At 54.2% G+C, this 17,679-nt stretch overlaps 2 protein-coding genes across 2 annotated transcripts in view; one reads left to right on the forward strand and one right to left on the reverse strand.

Annotated features, from left to right (window-relative positions):
* The first annotated feature begins 409 nt into the window (after nt 1–409).
* Nucleotides 410–5,019, forward strand: TMEM141 (transmembrane protein 141). Its single transcript, XM_038374904.2, has 5 exons — nt 410–659; nt 1,285–1,351; nt 3,249–3,332; nt 3,810–3,917; nt 4,702–5,019. Exons 1-5 carry the CDS (start codon nt 606–608, stop codon nt 4,779–4,781), a joined length of 393 nt encoding a protein of 130 aa, XP_038230832.1. The 5' UTR covers nt 410–605; the 3' UTR covers nt 4,782–5,019.
* A 4,828-nt stretch (nt 5,020–9,847) lies between these two features.
* Nucleotides 9,848–17,679, reverse strand: part of ENTPD2 (ectonucleoside triphosphate diphosphohydrolase 2) — a 48,234-nt gene continuing 40,402 nt past the window's right edge. The window contains exons 8-9 of the mRNA XM_038374903.2: nt 15,999–16,133; nt 9,848–13,936 (exon numbers count right to left, since the gene is read on the reverse strand). Coding sequence (XP_038230831.1) covers nt 13,733–13,936; nt 15,999–16,133 — 339 coding nt within the window. The 3' untranslated portion in view covers nt 9,848–13,732. The remainder of the gene's footprint in view (nt 13,937–15,998; nt 16,134–17,679) is intronic.

Consider the following 17,679-nt stretch of genomic DNA (forward strand, 5'->3'; position numbering starts at 1 on the left):
GCGATGTCTCCCCCAAAGGCCTAGTCTAATATAGGTCGTTGCAAGGCCTTATGGGCTTAACAATGAGCAGGCCGCTAGCCCCATTGACTCCAATGGGACCCCTCCCCTATGCACAGTTATGTGTATCCCGGTTTGTAGTATCAGGGATCTCAGGAGCACGTGCACACATACACACCCATGCACACCGGCATGCATACACCCCACACACATGCGGACACACGAGCATGCACAGACACCGCATGCACACACGCGTGCAGACATACGCACGCATGCACACACCCATGCAAGTGCACACGCATGATGCATCCCCATGGAGACACGCACATATGCCGACAGAAACGCACGCCTGCACCCACGCGTAGACACGCACACACGAGTGCGCTGGGGTTCAGCCAGGGGCACCCCGGGGTGGTCCGGTGGGCGAGAGGGGTGCGGCCCCGGGGCAGAGCCGTGGCCAGGGCAGCCAGCCCTGTAGATGGTGCTGCTCGCCGGGCCGGGCCGGGCCCTCCCTCGCTGCTGGAGGAAGCAGGAAGAGCCGGGCTGGCCGCCGGGGCAGTGGCCGGGAGCCGGGAGCCGGGGCCGCGGTCTAGGGGCTCTCTCCGGCCATGGTGAACCTGGGGCTGTCGCGGGTGGACGACACCGTGGCTGCGAAACACCCGGTCGGTGGCGGGGGCCGGGCTGCGCTGGGCAGGCGGGGGCTCGGCCCCGGCCCTGGGGGTTCGGAGGGGGGGGTCCCGGCGGGGCAGGGTCCCGCGGCGGAGGGGGCTGGTGGCCGAGGGCTCGCGGGGAGCAGATCGGGGCTGTGCGCTGCCCCCAGCCCGGGCCAGGACCGTCCGCTCGCCAGCAGCCCCGGGCCCAGAGCCCGGGGCCGGAGGCGCCAGGGGCAGGACCGGCCCGAGAGGTAGAGCAGGGAGCGGCTGTCATTGCCCTGGGCACGGCCGGGTGCAGGTGCCCTGCAGTGAATGGCGGGGCGGGGGCGGGGGCAGGATTTGCCCCGGCAGGCACGGGGGCGGCTGCGGTGCTGGGGTCCCCGAGCCGCCCGCCGGCCGGTGCTGCACGTCGGGAGGGACGGGTGAGCTCCCCGGGCAGGTGGCTGGGGTGGAAGCCGGGTGCCGGGGCCGCTCGGCGAGAGGGACCTGGGGGTCGCCGTGGGCGGATCAAGGGGGGACCCAGGAAGCAGGTTCCGGCGCAGCGAGGGAGGAGACTCGAGCCCCAGGGTTCCTGGTTTGCCCTTTTCGCACCATCTCGTCTGCTGCCGCCAACTCCCGCTCCTTGCTGCTCCAGGGGCTGCAGGAATACGCCCTGTGCCAGTCCCACGCGTTCATGAAGGGCATCGGGACCTTTCTCACAGGTAGGGTGCAGCGGGCAGCCCTCCTGCTGCTCTGCAGGCAGACACTGTTGGGGCCACTGGGCATCACGGGGCCTGGGGCGGGAGAGGCCAGGTTGAGGGTCTAGGGCACGAACAGTCATCTCCCCCAGCTCTTTGGCTCTCAGGCTGCCCATTTGCATCCCCCCCCCCCCCGCTCATCCAGCTCCCAGCAATGGACCGGCCGGAGCACTGGGGTCTGAGCTAAAGCTCTGGGCATCTTCCTTTCTGAAGGGCTGCCCCCCTCCCCCTGACTCTGTAGAGTTTTGCTGGGTTTAGCTGGAGCTGCAAGAGGGACCAATTCAAAGCCCAAATGCTCAGTGTGACTCCTCCCCGGGGGCCAAGCCTGCAGGCGTCGCACTTCATGCCATGCTGCCATTAGAGCTATAGGCCAAACTGGGTTGGGGCTGTTGGTACGTGGCTGAGAGTCCGTGGGAAAGGCAGGGCACCGCAGGAGTGATTCAGCTAGTGACACTCCTCCCCCAGTGCCCCAGCCTGGCACTACAGGCTGCCATCTTGTGGAGGAGAAATCAAAGCAAGGTTTCATCCATGTGTAACTATCTCCCGTCCGGTGGGACTTTTGCAGGAGTCAGGGAATTAACCTGGCCACTTTCAGCTGGGTTATTGCATCCTGCCCCCCTACATTTTCCTGCAGCTTGCAATTGGCTCTGATATTCGCAAGAGTGATGTATTAGCAGGAGTGTTGTAAGCCAGACACAAGAAGTGATTCTTCCACTCTGCTCTGCTTGATTAGGCCTCAGCTGGAGTTTTGTGTCCCGTTCTGGGTGCCACATTTCAGGAAAGATGTGGACAAATTGGAGAAAGTCCAGAGAAGAGCAACAAAAATGATTAAAGGTCTAGAAAACATGACCTATGAGGGAATATTGAAAAAACTGGGTTTGTTTAGTCTGGAGAAGAGGGGACATGAAAACAGTTTTTAAGTACGTAAAAGATTGTTACAAGGAGGATGGAGAAAAATTGTTCTCTGTAACCTCTGAGGACAGGACAAGAAGCAATGGGCTTAAATTGCAGCAAGGGAGGTTTACGTTGGACATTAGGAAAAACTTCCTAACTGTCAGGGTGGTTAAGCACTGGAACAAATTGCTGAGGGAGGTTGTGGAATCTCCAACATTGGGGATATTTAAGAGGAGTTAGACAACACCTGTCAGGGATGGTCTAGATCAGGGTTTCTCAACCTTTTTCTTTCTGAGCCCCCCTTCCCCCAGCATGCTATAAAAACCTCCATGGCCCCCCTGTGCCACAACTCTTTTTCTGCATATCCAGTAAATTAAAAGCCAGGGTTGGCATTGTGGGGTAGCAAGCAGGGCAAGTGCCTGGCAAAGCTAAGTGGCTCAGGCTTTGGCTTCAACACAGGGTGGTGGGGCTCAGACTTCAGCATCAGCCCCGGGCCCCAGTGGGTCTAACGCTGGCCTTGCTCTCTGGCTTATTTTGGCAGACCCCCTGAAACCTGCTCATGGCCCCACAGTTGGCCACAGACCCCTGGTTGAGAACCACTGATGTTGATAATATTTAGTCCTGCCGTGAGTGCAGGGGAGTGGACTAGATGACCTCTCGAGGTCCCTTCCAGTTCTATGATTCTTCACTTCCTGTCCTAAATTGTTACTCTGGAGGGGCTGCATTCACTGTTGGCTGAAGGAATCCCTATACTGTATAGTTAGCAATGCTTGTTCTGTGCTTTGGGGTCTCTGGATGGAAGGCACTATCATTGCCATTTGTTAGATTGCAATGGTGCACACCGTGTGCCAGGCACCTTCCAAACCCAGAGGGAGATGCAGCCCCTGCCCGGAGGAGCATGCAAGCTGCAACAGAGAGGTCAGCTGCAGTAACTGCATCCACACTCACGCGGATCTCGTATTAACAGGCATCGGAGCAGCTTTCGTTCTTCAGAAGCTGATAAACAAGAAGCTGCCCTACCCCCTGCAGTGGAACATGCTGCTGTCTGTAGGTCAGTACTCAATGCGCCCTGGGCCTCTCAGTCAGCCCCCAGCCACCAGGGGTTCCATCGACAGGGCAGGCGTGTTGTGCTCTTAGCAGTCCAAGGTCCTGGGGTTTTCCTGTAGTTCACGAGAGCTAGGAACAGGACTCACAGCTCTGTCTTACCAGAGAAGGATCCTCGCTCTCACCTGTGATTTAGTGAAATCCCTGCTTCCCTTTAAAGTGCTCAGACTGACTCAGGCCACCTGCGCTCACCCCCCCACCAGTGAGCGTGTTTGCAGTGACACAGGTGGACTTCCCAGGGATCACTCCTGGTTCACGCGCGTGAAAGTGAGATCAGAATCCGAGTGACGAGCAAAAGGCGGCTCAGAAACTGCCAGCCCTTTTCACGCAGCCCCAGTTCTTTACAGAGAGCACGACCCCACCTGCTGGGACACCTCTTCTTCCAATGGGACTTGGAAACACCCCTGCCTGTTGGTGCTTTCAGTTGCAGGTTCAGTCGCCAGCTACGCCGTGACCAGGATAGAGACCCAGAAGTGTTCCAACCTCTGGATCTACCTGGAGACAGGGCAGTCCCCGCAGGGAGTAGCCAAGGGTGAGAGGCATTCGCTGCTGAGGCAGCAGTTACCTGCTGTACTTGGGGCTCCGTGTGGCTGGTTTCACTTGGGCTGCATCTCCAGTTCTGAAGGGTCCTGTCTTGGCTCCAATAGTACCTTGCGCTTTGTTGTGTAACCAGACGGGGGTGGTAAAAATCGCTATATAAATCCCACACACCTACGAAGCCCAGGCTGGAATTCCAGGCCTTCAGCTCTTGCGCTCAAGGAGAATCCCCCTAATTGGCAGCAGCGCTAGGTCTTTTATCCTCTCTGTGGATTAACTGCTAGAGACGCCATCCCCGAGGCAGTCACGCACGCAGCTAGTGCAGTGCAATGGCTCCCGTAGGCCTCCTGTATTTGCCATGCTTTTGACACGTCCATGGGTGTCTGAGCGGGTCCTCATCCAAGTTAGGAGCTGTCTCATTGAGGAGGGAGAGGTGGTTTGGTTCTGACTTTGGGTTAATTCTTAGTGCCTCTCCTGGGGGATGGGATGGAATGGAATGGGCTGAGAATCCCCCTACATTAGTGTCCTGGGGTCATGCTGGTCTCTGATCATCCTGTAAGGTGATACTATGACAGCAGGGAGCACAGGGAAACACACCCAAAAGCAGGTGCCGTAATGCTTCCCCTGGACTGCTTGCTGAGTGCGGGTGTGTCTCTGCTTGGGGTCCCGGGAGCCTGGTGTGCTGTCTCGCTGAGTTACACCACGTTGGGGGGGGGGGGGTGTTTTTATCAGCGTTCCTGGCCGGTCTGAGTTCTAAATAGTTTTCTCATCTGTTGCAGAAAATCTCCACAGTCCAGATCCCACAGAGAATGCAGAAACGAGGATGAGGAGAAACAAATATGGAGACGACATGGAATAGCTGGGGGAGCCTGGAGCTCCGTCCCGACTCCTTTATGACTTGTACTGCGTGTGACCGGGGCTAGAGCTGCATTGCAACGCCTGGGGAGCGAGAAACGTCCCCTCCACTGCCGATTCATGAGGCTTGGGGAAGTGCAGGGAAGGATTTAGGGTGGGGTGGAGGTGGGGTGTGTAAAGCCCAGACGGACTTTGTTTGAGCAGCAAAGGTTGGAAAAGTAATACAAACATATAGCTAAAAATAGACATTTTGGACAAAGTGAAGTTTAGGGGTGGTCGGAGAGGGGGAGCTATGGGGGTAGCTATGGGGGTATGTGAAATCACTGAAGGGGGCTACTGCAGGGGAAAGGCTGATATAAATGCCCAGGGAGGGGGGTATCCCCCAGAGTGGGCTGGAGGACCCCAGTCACACTCCTGGGCCTGTCCCTGCCCTGGGGGTCTGTTCTTCCTTCAGTACTCACATGAAACATCCAGTAGCATCAGTAGCCTGTACCCTCACTCACTAGGAGAGAGGACACCCCCATCTTTACTGCTGCACTAGCGGGAGTTCTGTGTCCATATCAGGCCATCTGACCCCCGCATCGATATTACCCAAGAACTACGTTGAGAGCACAGTCAGGTTGCAAAGTCAAGTGCTTGGAAGGTTGGAAAAGCCTGAACTAAGGTTGTCTGTGTAAATGAATTAATAATTTCATCTTCAGAGCAAGGTCTGAATAGCGTGCAGGGAATAGGGCCACTGAACAATGAGGAGAAGGCTAGCTGTTCCTGAAGTGAGCCCCGGCACTGAATGAGGCAGGGGTCCTGTGAAAAATGTAGCATGAGAGCAGGTGATTAAAGACTGTCTCGGGGGGTAGGGGGGATTAGGGTTGAACAGGCGACTGTAACTTTGGCGTGCTTTGCAAACTTAGTAATGTTCTGTTAACTCCTGGGCTCTATTCTTGTGTCGTAGCCAACGTTCTCATTATCCCAGGCTAGGTGCTTTACTCTGGGGCTAGCCCATCCGATTGTCATTGTTTTCCATTCCTTCACCCCCAGGGAAAGAACAGCCAGTCAGAGAGACCACCTGCGACCAGGCCATCTCTCCTTCGCCCCACAGGAGAGTTCACAGAGGGGAGGGTGTCTGGCCGATATCATTTTCACAAGAGAGGAGGGAGCAGAAGGACCCCTGCAGCTCTGGACCCACACTGCTTCTTCCTCCCCCTGCCCTGAAGTGAAAAGTGTGGGTCTGCTCTCCCTCCCCTGCCTTCTAGACCCACCCAGTTTACACAAGGGGTGAATGGCAAGGAACCTGGACTGCTGGGCTCTCTTGGCTGCTCCTGCCCCTCTCTGTCTGTTGGCCCAACCTCCAGGCTCCCTTTCTTGGAAACCCAGACCAGGGAGGGGGAAAGAAGAAGGCCCGTGAGAGCACCGGGCCATTGGAAATATGGCACAGTAGCATTCCTGTGCCACACATACCAGAACCCCATCCGTGCGTCTTAGACCTGGCACCCCCGTGCTGCGGCTACACCCCGTGCCCAGCTCTGTCAGCGCCCCTGCAGCCTGTACCTACCACTTCGATGCCTGCATAGGATGTGCAGGTGGATGCCAGGAACAAGGGTGGGTAGAGGGATATAGCAGCAACATGCCACACCAAGAGCCCGGCACCTGGTGTTAGAAGGGGGGCTCCAGAATTGAGCCTCTGGATTAGACAAGTAAAGGGGCTCAATGATCTGCATTCCCCAGTGCAGGCAGAGCGACGCTTTAGACACTCTAGCCCCCACCCCTTGGGAGGAGTCTCATGCCTGGAGGGAACGTGGAGCATAGCCAGACCTCAGCTAAGGGCTTCTTTGCAGGGAAAACTGCACTGTGGAACTCAAAGTGGCTCTCAGAACCATCTTGATAAACTAGTTTCCACGCAGTGGTTGGTGCAATCTCAGTTTTACAGCCCAAAATCAATGGTAAGAGCACATGCCATCCCCCCAACGCCCCTTTCCGGGGGTGCTGTGGCTGTCCCCTGCCTTCATTTCCCACTTGGGGCTGTCAATAGGTTCAGCAGGAGTTTTATGCATTGAGCAGCGCCCCCTTCTGGGGGTCTGATTTGTTAACGGAAATCCAAGAGCCCAGCACCCAGAGTTCTTAGCAGGGCAGCAGACTCCAGCTAAGTCTTATCATTTCCTCATCCAAGCCCTTTACCTGCCAGGCAATCTTGACATGGATTCCTTCCCTGGAGCCAGGGCCTGCCTACTGACTGCACCTTTCCTCCCAGCAGCACCCAGGCTGCGTCTCCTGCAGCTGGCAGCGAGATCTCTTCCCCACGTTCCTTACCCTGGGAGCTCCTCTCTAACTGACCTTTGGTGGTAGTTTGTCAGGTATAGGGGCTCATTAGCCAGCAAGCCACCTAGCAGTTACTTACAGGTGGGCTGAGCAAGGCCCTGACTTCCCTTAAAGAGGCCAGCCACCCTGTGACAACCATGCTGAAAGAACATGAAGGTTGCAAGTCAAGCACTCAAAAAAGTTGGGGAATGCCAGAATTAAGGTTTCCCATGCAACCTTGCATCTCTCCCTTTTGTGCACACATTGTGCTAAAGGTGTTAATCACATGATCACATGCTATTTTATCCCCACAGGACCCCAGCCTCATTCAGTGCACAGAATCTGCTGGAAAATAATCAAGGTTGTGTAGGGAAGGAGGCTAGTGTCTGTGAGATCCCTGCTGCATTTGTTGCAGAGGCTGGAAGGTGTTTAGTGAATATGGTCAGGATCTGCAGGAAGATGCACGACGGGCTCTGTCCTGGAGCTCTGGCTTCCAGCCAACCCTGTGCCACAGAGCTCCTGTATGATGTTGGGCAAGTCACTTAAACCAACATTTTCTGAGATGGCTACTGTGTGGTACCCAATGTGAGACCAGGGGGAGAGGGGTCTTATTTGCAGAAGGGCTGAGCCCTCCCAGCTGCAAGTGAAGTCAGTGGAAGTGATGCTTTGCCCATGTAAAGTGCTTTAATCTCTGTGTTAGCCTCCTTTTACACCTCGGGAACTAACACTTCCCTCCCCCCACAGAGGGGTTGTAAAGCAAAATTAATCATGCTGTGTGAAGAGCTCTAGAACTATGAGGAGAGCAGCATAGACAGCCCTGAGGAAATGAACAATCCTGCGTACTGTGCCGGGTTCGAATGGTGTGCAGTAAATAACGCATGGGGCTACACCGTGACCAATGAGGGTAAACAGCAATACTGACTAGCACCTCATTCAGCCACGCTGCCTGTCCTGGGCCCTGAATGAGGCACGGCCCCATAGAACACAGGCTAGGTGATCAGTTCATTAACACATAGGGCCAAAGGGCAAAAGAAAGGCTGCGCCGGCACCCTCGGTACAGCATTTTTTGACTTCACAAGCTTAACAAAAGTTTAACTGACTGATTTGGATTGCAAGTATCAGCATTCAGCTATGCCTGAAGACCGCAACCAGGTTGGCCCAGTCATGCGAGGGGCTGTATGCCAGTGACTGGAGTTCCTGCCTCTGGATTCACAGCCTGTTACTTTCACCCCCTTTCGCGTTGCGATGGGTGCTTGGTTCCTGCTGCGTGACAACCTCTCTGGAGCTCATACAGACCCTTTGCCCCGTGTTCCTGGCTCCCCCCCAGGAAGAAGCCTCCAGAGCCTTGAAGGACGGGGGAGAGATGCAGGGCTCACAGTTCCTCCCCCACTGGGCGTGGTCATAGTTTCCCCAATTCACAGCAGCCTGGGTCTGTCCTTCCCTCCTCAGGGCACTGAGGGGGCTATTTCCAAGCAGGGCTGTATCTGTGATTGCCCTACCAGGCCTCCCCACTGCATTTTGTGCCCGTTATTTTTCACAAGGCTGCTCTTGCCTTCTCTCCGCTCCTTGGTGCCATACTCACTGCTGCGCCGATATCGGCCTCCTGCTCCAGCCAGGATCTGCCCTCCTCTTACAGCCTCTGGTCAGCAACACTCCAGCCCTAAGGTCTAGTGCACCTCAGTGGCAGGACTCCTGGGTTTTGTTCCCAGCCCTGCCACTAATGCATCTCACGGGCTGGGCTAAATCACTCACCCTATCTGGGCCCTACTTTATAACCCACTCGAGAGAAAAGACAGCTCACTGCTCAATCGCTCCAGATTCATTTTGACCCAAATGAGAGCCAGATATCATCTCCCCTTTCCGAACCTCAGGAGGCTAAACTCTTGAGTGCCCCAGGTGGAGAGGACTGAGGCCCCTGCAATAGCAGGAAACTGATTCAGGTGATGATGCCCACAGATTCCTTGCTCCACGCTGCAGAGGAAGGAAAAACACTACCCAGGTTCCTACCAATCTGATCTGGTGGAAAATTCCTTCCTGACCCCAAATCTGGTCCTTAGTGTAACCCTGCGCATGGGAGCAAGCAGCTAGCCAAGCCTCTTGGAGTAGAGGAGTCACTGTACCATCGCAGAGGGGTGGTTATCTCAGCTGTTTGTCACCCATACCAGATGCTTCAGAGGAATGTGAAAAATCCCCAGCATGCATCTGACCACTTGTGCATGGGGAGTAGTAGGGGAGAAATTCCTTCCTGAGCCCTGAATGCAGCTGGTTGAAGTCCTGAAGCATGAGATTGGTTAAAGTCATTGTCTTAATGCCGAGCTGCAAGTGTTCCAAGCATGGTGAGGGCAACGCAGAACTTCCTGTTCTCTCCATGGCCTAGAAGGAAGGGTCCAATGCCCAAGTCCCACTCTGCCAGCTGGGCAGCCGCTTAGCTCTTCACAACCCCCTCCCCTGGAGCTACAACTCCCTTTATACTCCCATGGCAAGGGCATCAGCTACCTCCATCCATTTGCCCACTCTGTACCCTCTGGCTCAGAGCTCCTTTCCCTGGCCCTGACGCACACGTGTGCTGTCTAGGTGTTTGATACCTTTATGATAGCCCATCTGTAACCTATGAAGACAATTTGCCCCCGTCCTCTTAACTAACAGTGAAGTACTTACCTGCCCCTTGTTGGCTCAGTAGGGCTTTCCAGAAGGAAGAGGGTTTCTTGACAACTTTCTGGTCTACACTTGTTTGCAGGCGGCCCGGGTTTTTAAAAAAACCAAACCACACACACAACATAACATTTCCATCTTGTTTTAATAAAAGTTTCATGAGCAGAAGAGAGGCGAACTGATGGAGTCAGTAAGGGGCAAGTAAATCACCCAAGGTTGGCTACCATAGGTCAGGGAGAAGCCTCCCATTCTCCACTTCTCTTTGCACGGCCAGCCCCGCTGTGTGGGTTTGTGCCGCAGAATGGGGTTGTCTACAAAGGAGGAGTAAAGACACCCACAGCATCATTCCCTCCTTTGTAAAAGTAATCTAGAGGAGTGAGCTGGACCAAGTCTAAAACCCGTCCAAGGAACACGGCCAGACTGTCTGAAGAGCAGAGTCAAAGCTGGCCCTGTTTGTTAGGGGACAGTCATTGATGGGGACTTGCCATCTCAGCGGCTGGCCAGAGCCCCTGAGGAAAATGAAGAGGTTTGTTAAAAAACACCCACTGTCAGTAAACAGGGTGTCCCTAGCAGGTGTCCCGTTGGGTCTGAACTGCACATTGGAAAAATCCACACCAGGGTTTCAAGTAAAGAACTCTCTTGTTCTGGGCGTACCTTTAGGACAACGGCTGTCCAGAGAACTGCCTCCGTTTGTCTCACTGGATTGCTAAAAGGTGGCAGCTAAAGAGCTGGCCGTTGGACAGCGCCATCTCCTCACCGGAAATGGGGCTGAGCCGCAGAAGGAATCAAAATCAGCCAGTGACTGAAAAGGTCTGAGGCACAAAACTTGTTTCAAGACTTCGCTGTAAAGTTGATTGAACTGGCCCTGTCCTGCCCAGCAGAATGAAGCTATTTGAGAGCAAGCTCCCCCCTTTAGAGCAATCAAAGCCAAAACGCGTCCTGGGATGTGGTTACAAAAAAGTGATGACTTCGTAGGCAAGGGATAAAGAAGCGGAAAGTGGATTTTTTTTTTAAAGCAACAGGGTGTCACTGTTTTAATGTGTATAAACTAAAGCAGCAGAAGAACTCGCAGGAATCATAGAATCTCAGGGTTGGAAGGGACCTCAGGAGGTTCTAGTCCAACCCCCTGCTCAAAGCAGGACCAACCCCCAAATAAATCATCCCAGCCAGGGCTTTGTCAAGCCTGATCTTAAAAACTTCAAAGGAAGGAGATTCCACCACCTCCCTAGGTAACCCACTCCTAGTGAAAAGGTTTTTCCTAATATCCAACCTAAACCTCCCCCATTGCAACTTGAGACCATTACTCCTTGTTCTGTCATCTGCTACCACTGAGAACAGTCTAGATCCATCCTCTCTGGAACCCCCTTTCAGGTAGTTGAAAGCAGCTATCAAATCCCCCCTCATTCTTCTCTTCCGCAGACTAAACAATCCCAGTTCCCTCAGCCTCTCCTCATAAGTCATGTGTTCCAGTCCCCTAATCATTTTTGTTGCCCTCCGCTGGACTCTTTCCAATTTTTCCTCATCCTTCTTGTAAGTATGGGGCCCAAAACTGGACACAGTACTCCAGATGAGGCCTCACCAATCCTGGAATTGGGCTGCAGTTCATACCATTTTTGTATTGGGGAATATGGGGAGAAACTCAAAATAACATTAAACTGTTTCACGCAGAGAGTGAGGTTCAGTCTGTGGCATGAGCGTTCAATATTTGTGGACTTAGGGAGGAGATGATTAGCTCTGGGTTATAAGTAGCTGGGAAGGCCATTTTGATTTAAACTGATTTTTTTGTAACTAAGTGTCTAAACTTCCAAACAGTAATCGTAGAGTTATTGCTGGGTGTACTCTCCCTACACCATCCCTGCACTTTTGATTGGAATAGATCTTCAATTGTTGCTTAAATTGATTGGCACGTAACTGGACTGGCAAACTGTAGCATCCCTACCATCTTAGTACTGAAATCATCTGCTTAGTGAACAGACTGAGGATATAAATTTATTAGTGGGATCATAGTTTGTGATAAATTCACCACTGTGCAATTATATTTAGTATAAGCTCTTCCTCTGCAATGATCTGATCTTTCCATCCTGATAAGAGAATGTTACACGGTCTTGACATTTCAAATGTTCAAATATTGACCTGGATTTTATAAGCAGCAATTTCCTAATTTCTCTTCCAATTCTATTTCTGAGTGATAAAATACAAACATTTCCAAAGCTCTGTGCTTTCACTAAGCCGCACAATATTCTGAGAACCCCCGACAGAGGTGACACTGTCAACTGAGCTCCCCAAAGGCATAACTATTGCGTAAGCTGCCTGTTGTCCTTACAAGGAGTGCAATCACATCCAGTCACAGCAGCTCTGCTGCAAGCTCAGAGCTCTGCCTCAGGAAACATTTGGAAGAGCTCAGTGTTATACAGTCTCCACCATCCTACAGGTGTCTCGGGGTAGCTTCCCTTTAACAAAGGTTATTTGCCGTTTCATCTAAAATCCTCCCATGGGTTTACATTGTTAGTTTTTGTAATCATTAAAACACACAAATCCCTGTTTGATCTTATCTAGAACTAAAGACAGACCCTCCCTGTCCCCAGGTTGATGAGGCTGGGGGTGCAGGGCTGGTGCAACCACTAGGCGAACTAGGCGGTCCCTTAGGGCGCCAAGTGGTTGGGGGAGGTGGTGGAGCGGAGGTGAGCTGGGGCTGGGGGGCGCGGGGAGGGCCGCCTGCAGCAAGTAATGGGGGGAGGGAGGCGCACAGGGGAACCGCTCTCCGCCCCAGCTCACCTCTGCTCTGCCTCCCCGCTCTGCTTCTCTCCCTCCCAGGCCGGCAGCGTGCTCGGGGAGGAGGCAGAGCAGAGGTGAGCTGGGGTGGGGAGCTGCTGCACACGGCTCCCCGGGCCGAGGGGAGGGGGCAGCGGCAGGGAGCTGCCGCAGGGCAGGGCGGCACAAGTTGGAAGTTTCGCCTAGGGCGTGAAACCTCCTTGCACCAGCCCTGTGGGGGTGGAGGGTTTGGGTCTCAACATGCCCTGCCCCGGTGTGTCTTAGCTGGCAGCTCAGAGAAGGTCTCAGGGCGGTGTGAGGGAGCCCTGAGAATTTTCTCCATCATGCCAGGGGGATGGTTTACGATGCTCCCTAAGGTACCCAGGACACCCCCTGTTGAATTACACACCTGCTCAGGCTCCACCCCCACCCTAATCTTAAAACTTCCCACTCGGCAGGCAGGATTGGCTAGGAGCAGTGCCAATTGTAAACAAACAAAAGAGACCACACACTGCGTTGTGGTGCTAAGAGTGGAAGCCTCCCCAGATTGTCAGAGCCTGTCCTGGGCAGCACTGCTCTGCAGAGATGGAGGGGCTTCCCGGGCCTGGGGAGAGCCGAATACCACTGAGATCAATGGCCAAACTCCCAGAGACTTCCTGGGGACTGTGATTTGGTCCTTGCAGGTCCATAGGTTACACTCAGGACCACAAGTCACAAATTCCCGGGAAGGGATAGGACAGGTCTCCAGGTACGGGGTCTGGAGGGAAAAGCCTTCCAGAGATGCTTAGGTAAGTAACCCTCTCCACCATGAACCCCACCCCTTTGGATGCGAGTATAAAAACCTCCCTCCCTTTGCACAGAGCCAGTTGCCCGCTGGCTGTTGCCGTCTGTTTACTGTGTGTCTGGTCTCCATCTGGTGAGGGGCAAAGGAGGATGCCCCGGATCTGGCTGTCCAGGCTCTGATGCTGTTCCAGGATGCACCAAAGGAGATGCACTAGGAAACCATTTACATTTGCTCCTCATGCAGCTCCCTGGGTGTCAGTTCTCCTCTTCTGTCTGCTTCTCCGGCTTCCAATCAGGGAGGAAAGAAAGGCAACAGGACTGGTTTCCCTCAGGGCTACAAACAGGCAGCGGGGAGGGACAGGGCCTCCAGGAAACGCTCACATTTGAAGTATGTAGGATGCTGGGTCACCTGCCAGGATCAGTGGAGCTCACGTCAGCTCCAGGGAGCCATGTCTCTTGGCCTCTTCCGCCCATCTCCTACATGGTGCGGTGCTGCTTGCCAGACCGGAGCAGGCAGAACGCTGTCACCAGTGCCATCAGGATTACAGCCACAAAGAGGAGGATGAGGATGACCCAGGAGCTGTAGTTCACGCCCTTTCGGAAACCCACTTTGTCAGCCGGGATCATATTGGTGAGGTTCAGCATGTAGCCCAGGGCCCAGCCAATGGAAGTGTCCCCAGCCTGTGAAAACAGCAAGACAAAGCAGCTCAGAGTCTTGCTAGTAACATTGCCTCATGAGGGTATGTCTACACTGCAGTCAGATACCTGTGGTCGGCCCCTGCCAGCTGGCTCGGGCTAAGGGGTTGTTTCACTGTGGTGTAGACATTCCGGCCTGAGCTCTGGGACCCTCCCATCTTGCAAGGTCCTAGATCCGGGGCTCCAGCCTGAGCCCAAACATCTACACCGCAGTTAGCTTCTTAGCCCAGGCCCTGTGAGCCAGCTGGCATGGGCCAGCAGCAGGTGTCTAACTGCAGTGTGGATGTACCCTCAGAGGCTAGGAGTAGCTGCAGTAGCTAAGGGAATCACCCATTACCCTGCCTGTTCCCTCCACTGCTACTGTGACCCTCTCCTGGTCTTTCATCATCATCAATTCTTAGCCCTCGCTCATCCTGAGATCTGGAAAGGCTTCACAACGGTGGGCAAAGCCCAGCTGCATTGCCAAGGTGGGACAATGGGAGGCCCAGAGGACCTTTGACTCTCAGCAAGCCAGTGAGGTGAATAGAACCCAGGCGTCCCCGTCCTTTGCTCCATTCCCAGGACCCTGCTGCCTTTAGGCAACCGAACAAAGCAGTTCTGGAGGCCAGTGCACAGCCCAGAGCTCAGCTACTGCCATCCTGGCAGTGCCTGAGGAATAAGGGGAGCCCGTGGAACAGAGCTGCTGGTGCTGCTCCTGGGCGGGGCTCCTCCTTCTGCCCTGCTCCCTATGCAATGCTGCCTGTTTTCTTCGTCCCTGCAGTCTGTTTACAAAGGAACTGGGCTCAGCAGGCCAGATCCTGATCTTTTTTACACCAGTGTAAATCCAGTGCAACTCCACTGATCTCAGTAGAGCCACTCCTGATTTACACCAGAGTAACTGATATCGAAATCTGGGCTGAGTTTACATCCTCCATAGTCAGGAGTTATTTTCTCCCTGGGAAAAGGCCGCATGAAGTTCAGCACAATGTGGCCTGTTCCCCACCCAAGGCTAAAGAGGTGTTTAAGAACATAAGAACAGCCCTACTTGATCAGACCATGGTCCATCTAGCCCAGTGTCCTGTCTCCAACAGTGGCCAGTCACAGAGCTTCAGGGGGAGTGTACAGAACAGAGCAATTCTGGAGAGATCCACTCCTGTCACCTAGCCCCAGCTTCTGGCAGTCAGAGGTTAGGGTCACCCTAAGCATGGGGCTATATCCCTGACCATCTTGCCTAGTAGCCATTGATGGACCTATCCTCCGTGAACTTATCTAGTTCTTTTTGGAACCCAGTTATACTTTTGGCCATCACATCATCTTCTGGCAGTGAGTTCCACAGGTTAACTGTGTGTTGTGTGATAAAATCCTATCTCTTGTTTGTATTAAACCTGCTGCCTGTTAATTTCATCTGGTAACCCCGGTTTTTGTATTGTGGAAAAAGGTAAACAACACTTCTCTATTCATTTTCTCCTCACCATTCAGGACCTCTATCATATCCCGCCTTAGTCATCTCTTTTCAAAAATGAACAGCACTAATCCTTTTAATCTCTCTTCAGACGGAAGCTGTTCCATACCCCTGATTATCTTTTTTGCCCTTCTCTGAACCTTTTCCATTCCACTATGTCCTTTTTGAGATGGGACGACCAGAACTGCACACAATATTCATGGTTTTATAAGGTGGCATTGTGATATTTACTGTCTTATTTTCTATCCCTTTCCTAACAGTCCCGAAGGTTCCATCAGCCTTTCTGCTGCTGTGCACTGAACAGAAGTTTTCCGAGAACCATCCACAATGTCCCATTGGCCATTTCTCCTCCTCCGAGGCATCTTTTCTAGCTCACAGAAGTAACACCCATTTCAACCAAAAGCAACTGTCCGACCTGGGCACCCGTCAGGATCCCTGTCCCTGCGAAAAGCCTTTACTCAAGCTCATTTCCTGTAGGGATCCTGGCAAAACCCATCAGACTAGGGTTTCCCCATGTCATATGTTGGCAAACAATGAGAGAGACAGACAGCTGCTGCAGGCCAGAGCCTGGTTAATGGAAGGACCCCATCTGGGCCAAATACCAACCTTTTTCAGGAAGGTGATGTTGGGGAAAGAGCTCTCATCAAAGCGGTAGCCCTTGGTGATCAGCAAATAAACAAAGCTGGCAACCGTGCAGTAATCTGGCAACCACTTCTCCTGCTTTGGGGCTTTTTGCAACAGCTGGCCACCATGGACGGGGAAGAAAGAGGGGACAGAAAGAAAAATGATGAGTCCTCCCTGCTCTGGCCCATAAGAATCAATTATAGATCCTTCACAGGGAGGGGGATCTGGGACAGTGAGGTGCAGGGAAGCTGCAATTACAACCTTCTTCCACCAGGGGCTGCTGTGGCCTCCTAGAATCATCGAATTGTAGAATATCGGGGTTGGAAGGGACCTCAGGAGGTTCTAGTCCAACCCCCTGCTCAAAGCAGGACAAATCCCCAACTAAATCATCCCAGCCAGGGCTCTGTCAAGCCTGACCTTAAAAACCTCAAAGGAAGGAGATTTCACCACCTCCCTAGGTAACCCGTTCCAGTGCTTCACCACCCTCCTAGGGAAAAAGGTTTTCCTAACGTCCAACCTAAACCTCCCCCACTGCAACTTGAGACCATTACTCAGGGCAGCGAGCTCATGGGCCAGCGCAGACAGCTGCGGAGATGGAGGGGGCAGAGGCTGCTTTCCGGACAGCACCCTGCCCATGAGGCCAGCTGAGGAGGCACAGGGTGTGTGTGTGTGTGTGTGTGTGTGTGTGTGTGCAGACGGATGGACAGAGTGGGGCACATAGGGGTGCTGGGGGGGGGTCACACACATGGGTTCATAAGGGCTAGTCGGGGGGACAGACTTGGGCAGGGACACAGAAGTTAGTGGGTGACAACACTGAGGCAGGAGCTGAGTGGGGATGCAGGGCCACATGGCGACTAGGGTTGCCAACTGTCTAATCGCACAAACCCAAACACCATTGCCCCGCCCCTTCCCCATGGCCATGGCCATGCCCCTGCCCCACCCCTTCTCTGAGGCCCCACCCCCCACTCTCTCCCTCCCTCACTCTCCCCCACCCTCACTCACTTTCACCAGGCTGGGGCATGGGGTTGGAGTGCGGGAGGGGGTGCAGGCTCTGGGCTTGAGGTGTGGAGCAGAGGGGTTTGGAGTGTGGGAGGGGGCTCTGGGCTGAGCCTGGGGGAGGGGGTTGAGGTGCAGGGGGTTCGGAGCTCTGGGAGGGAGTTTGGATACAGGAGAGGGTGAGGGGTCAGGCTCTGGGAGGGATTTTGGGTGCAGGATGTGGGCTCTGGGCTGGGGCAGGGGGTTGAGGTGAGGGGGGTGGCACTTACCTCGGGCGGCTCCTGAAAGCGACCAGCACATCTGTCTAGCAGCAGCTACTAGGTGGCAGGGCCAGGGGTCCCCACGTGCTGCCCCAGCCCACAGGCACCACCCCAGCAGCTCCATTGGCCACAGTTCCCTGGCCAATGAGAGCTGTGGAGTTGGCACATGTCCCTGTGGCCCCTGGAGGAGGCAGGGGGTTTCCATGTGCTGCCCCTGCCTGCAGGCTCTGTTTCCACAGCTCCCATTGGTCTGCCTTAGCCCCGCTGGATTTTTAGCATCTAAAATCTCCCAGTTCGGCATCAGTAGGGAGATAGGGCCTGATTCCAGGAGACTCCCGGTGAAACTGGGAGGGTTGGCAACCCTAGTGGGGACAGCGGGTAGTGGGGGTGCAGGGACACATGGGGAA

Source organism: Dermochelys coriacea, chromosome 16 (assembly GCF_009764565.3).
Source record: "Dermochelys coriacea isolate rDerCor1 chromosome 16, rDerCor1.pri.v4, whole genome shotgun sequence".
Lineage (NCBI taxonomy): Eukaryota > Metazoa > Chordata > Testudines > Dermochelyidae > Dermochelys > Dermochelys coriacea.

Bases quoted from the DNA above. Each gene is read 5' to 3' on its own strand.
- TMEM141 (XM_038374904.2), top strand. From the start codon at position 606: ATGGTGAACCTGGGGCTGTCGCGGGTGGACGACACCGTGGCTGCGAAA. The intron at 1,352-3,248 runs GTAGGGTGCAGC...TCGTATTAACAG, and splicing joins CATCGGGACCTTTCTCACAG to GCATCGGAGCAGCTTTCGTT. The intron at 3,333-3,809 runs GTCAGTACTCAA...TGGTGCTTTCAG, and splicing joins GAACATGCTGCTGTCTGTAG to TTGCAGGTTCAGTCGCCAGC.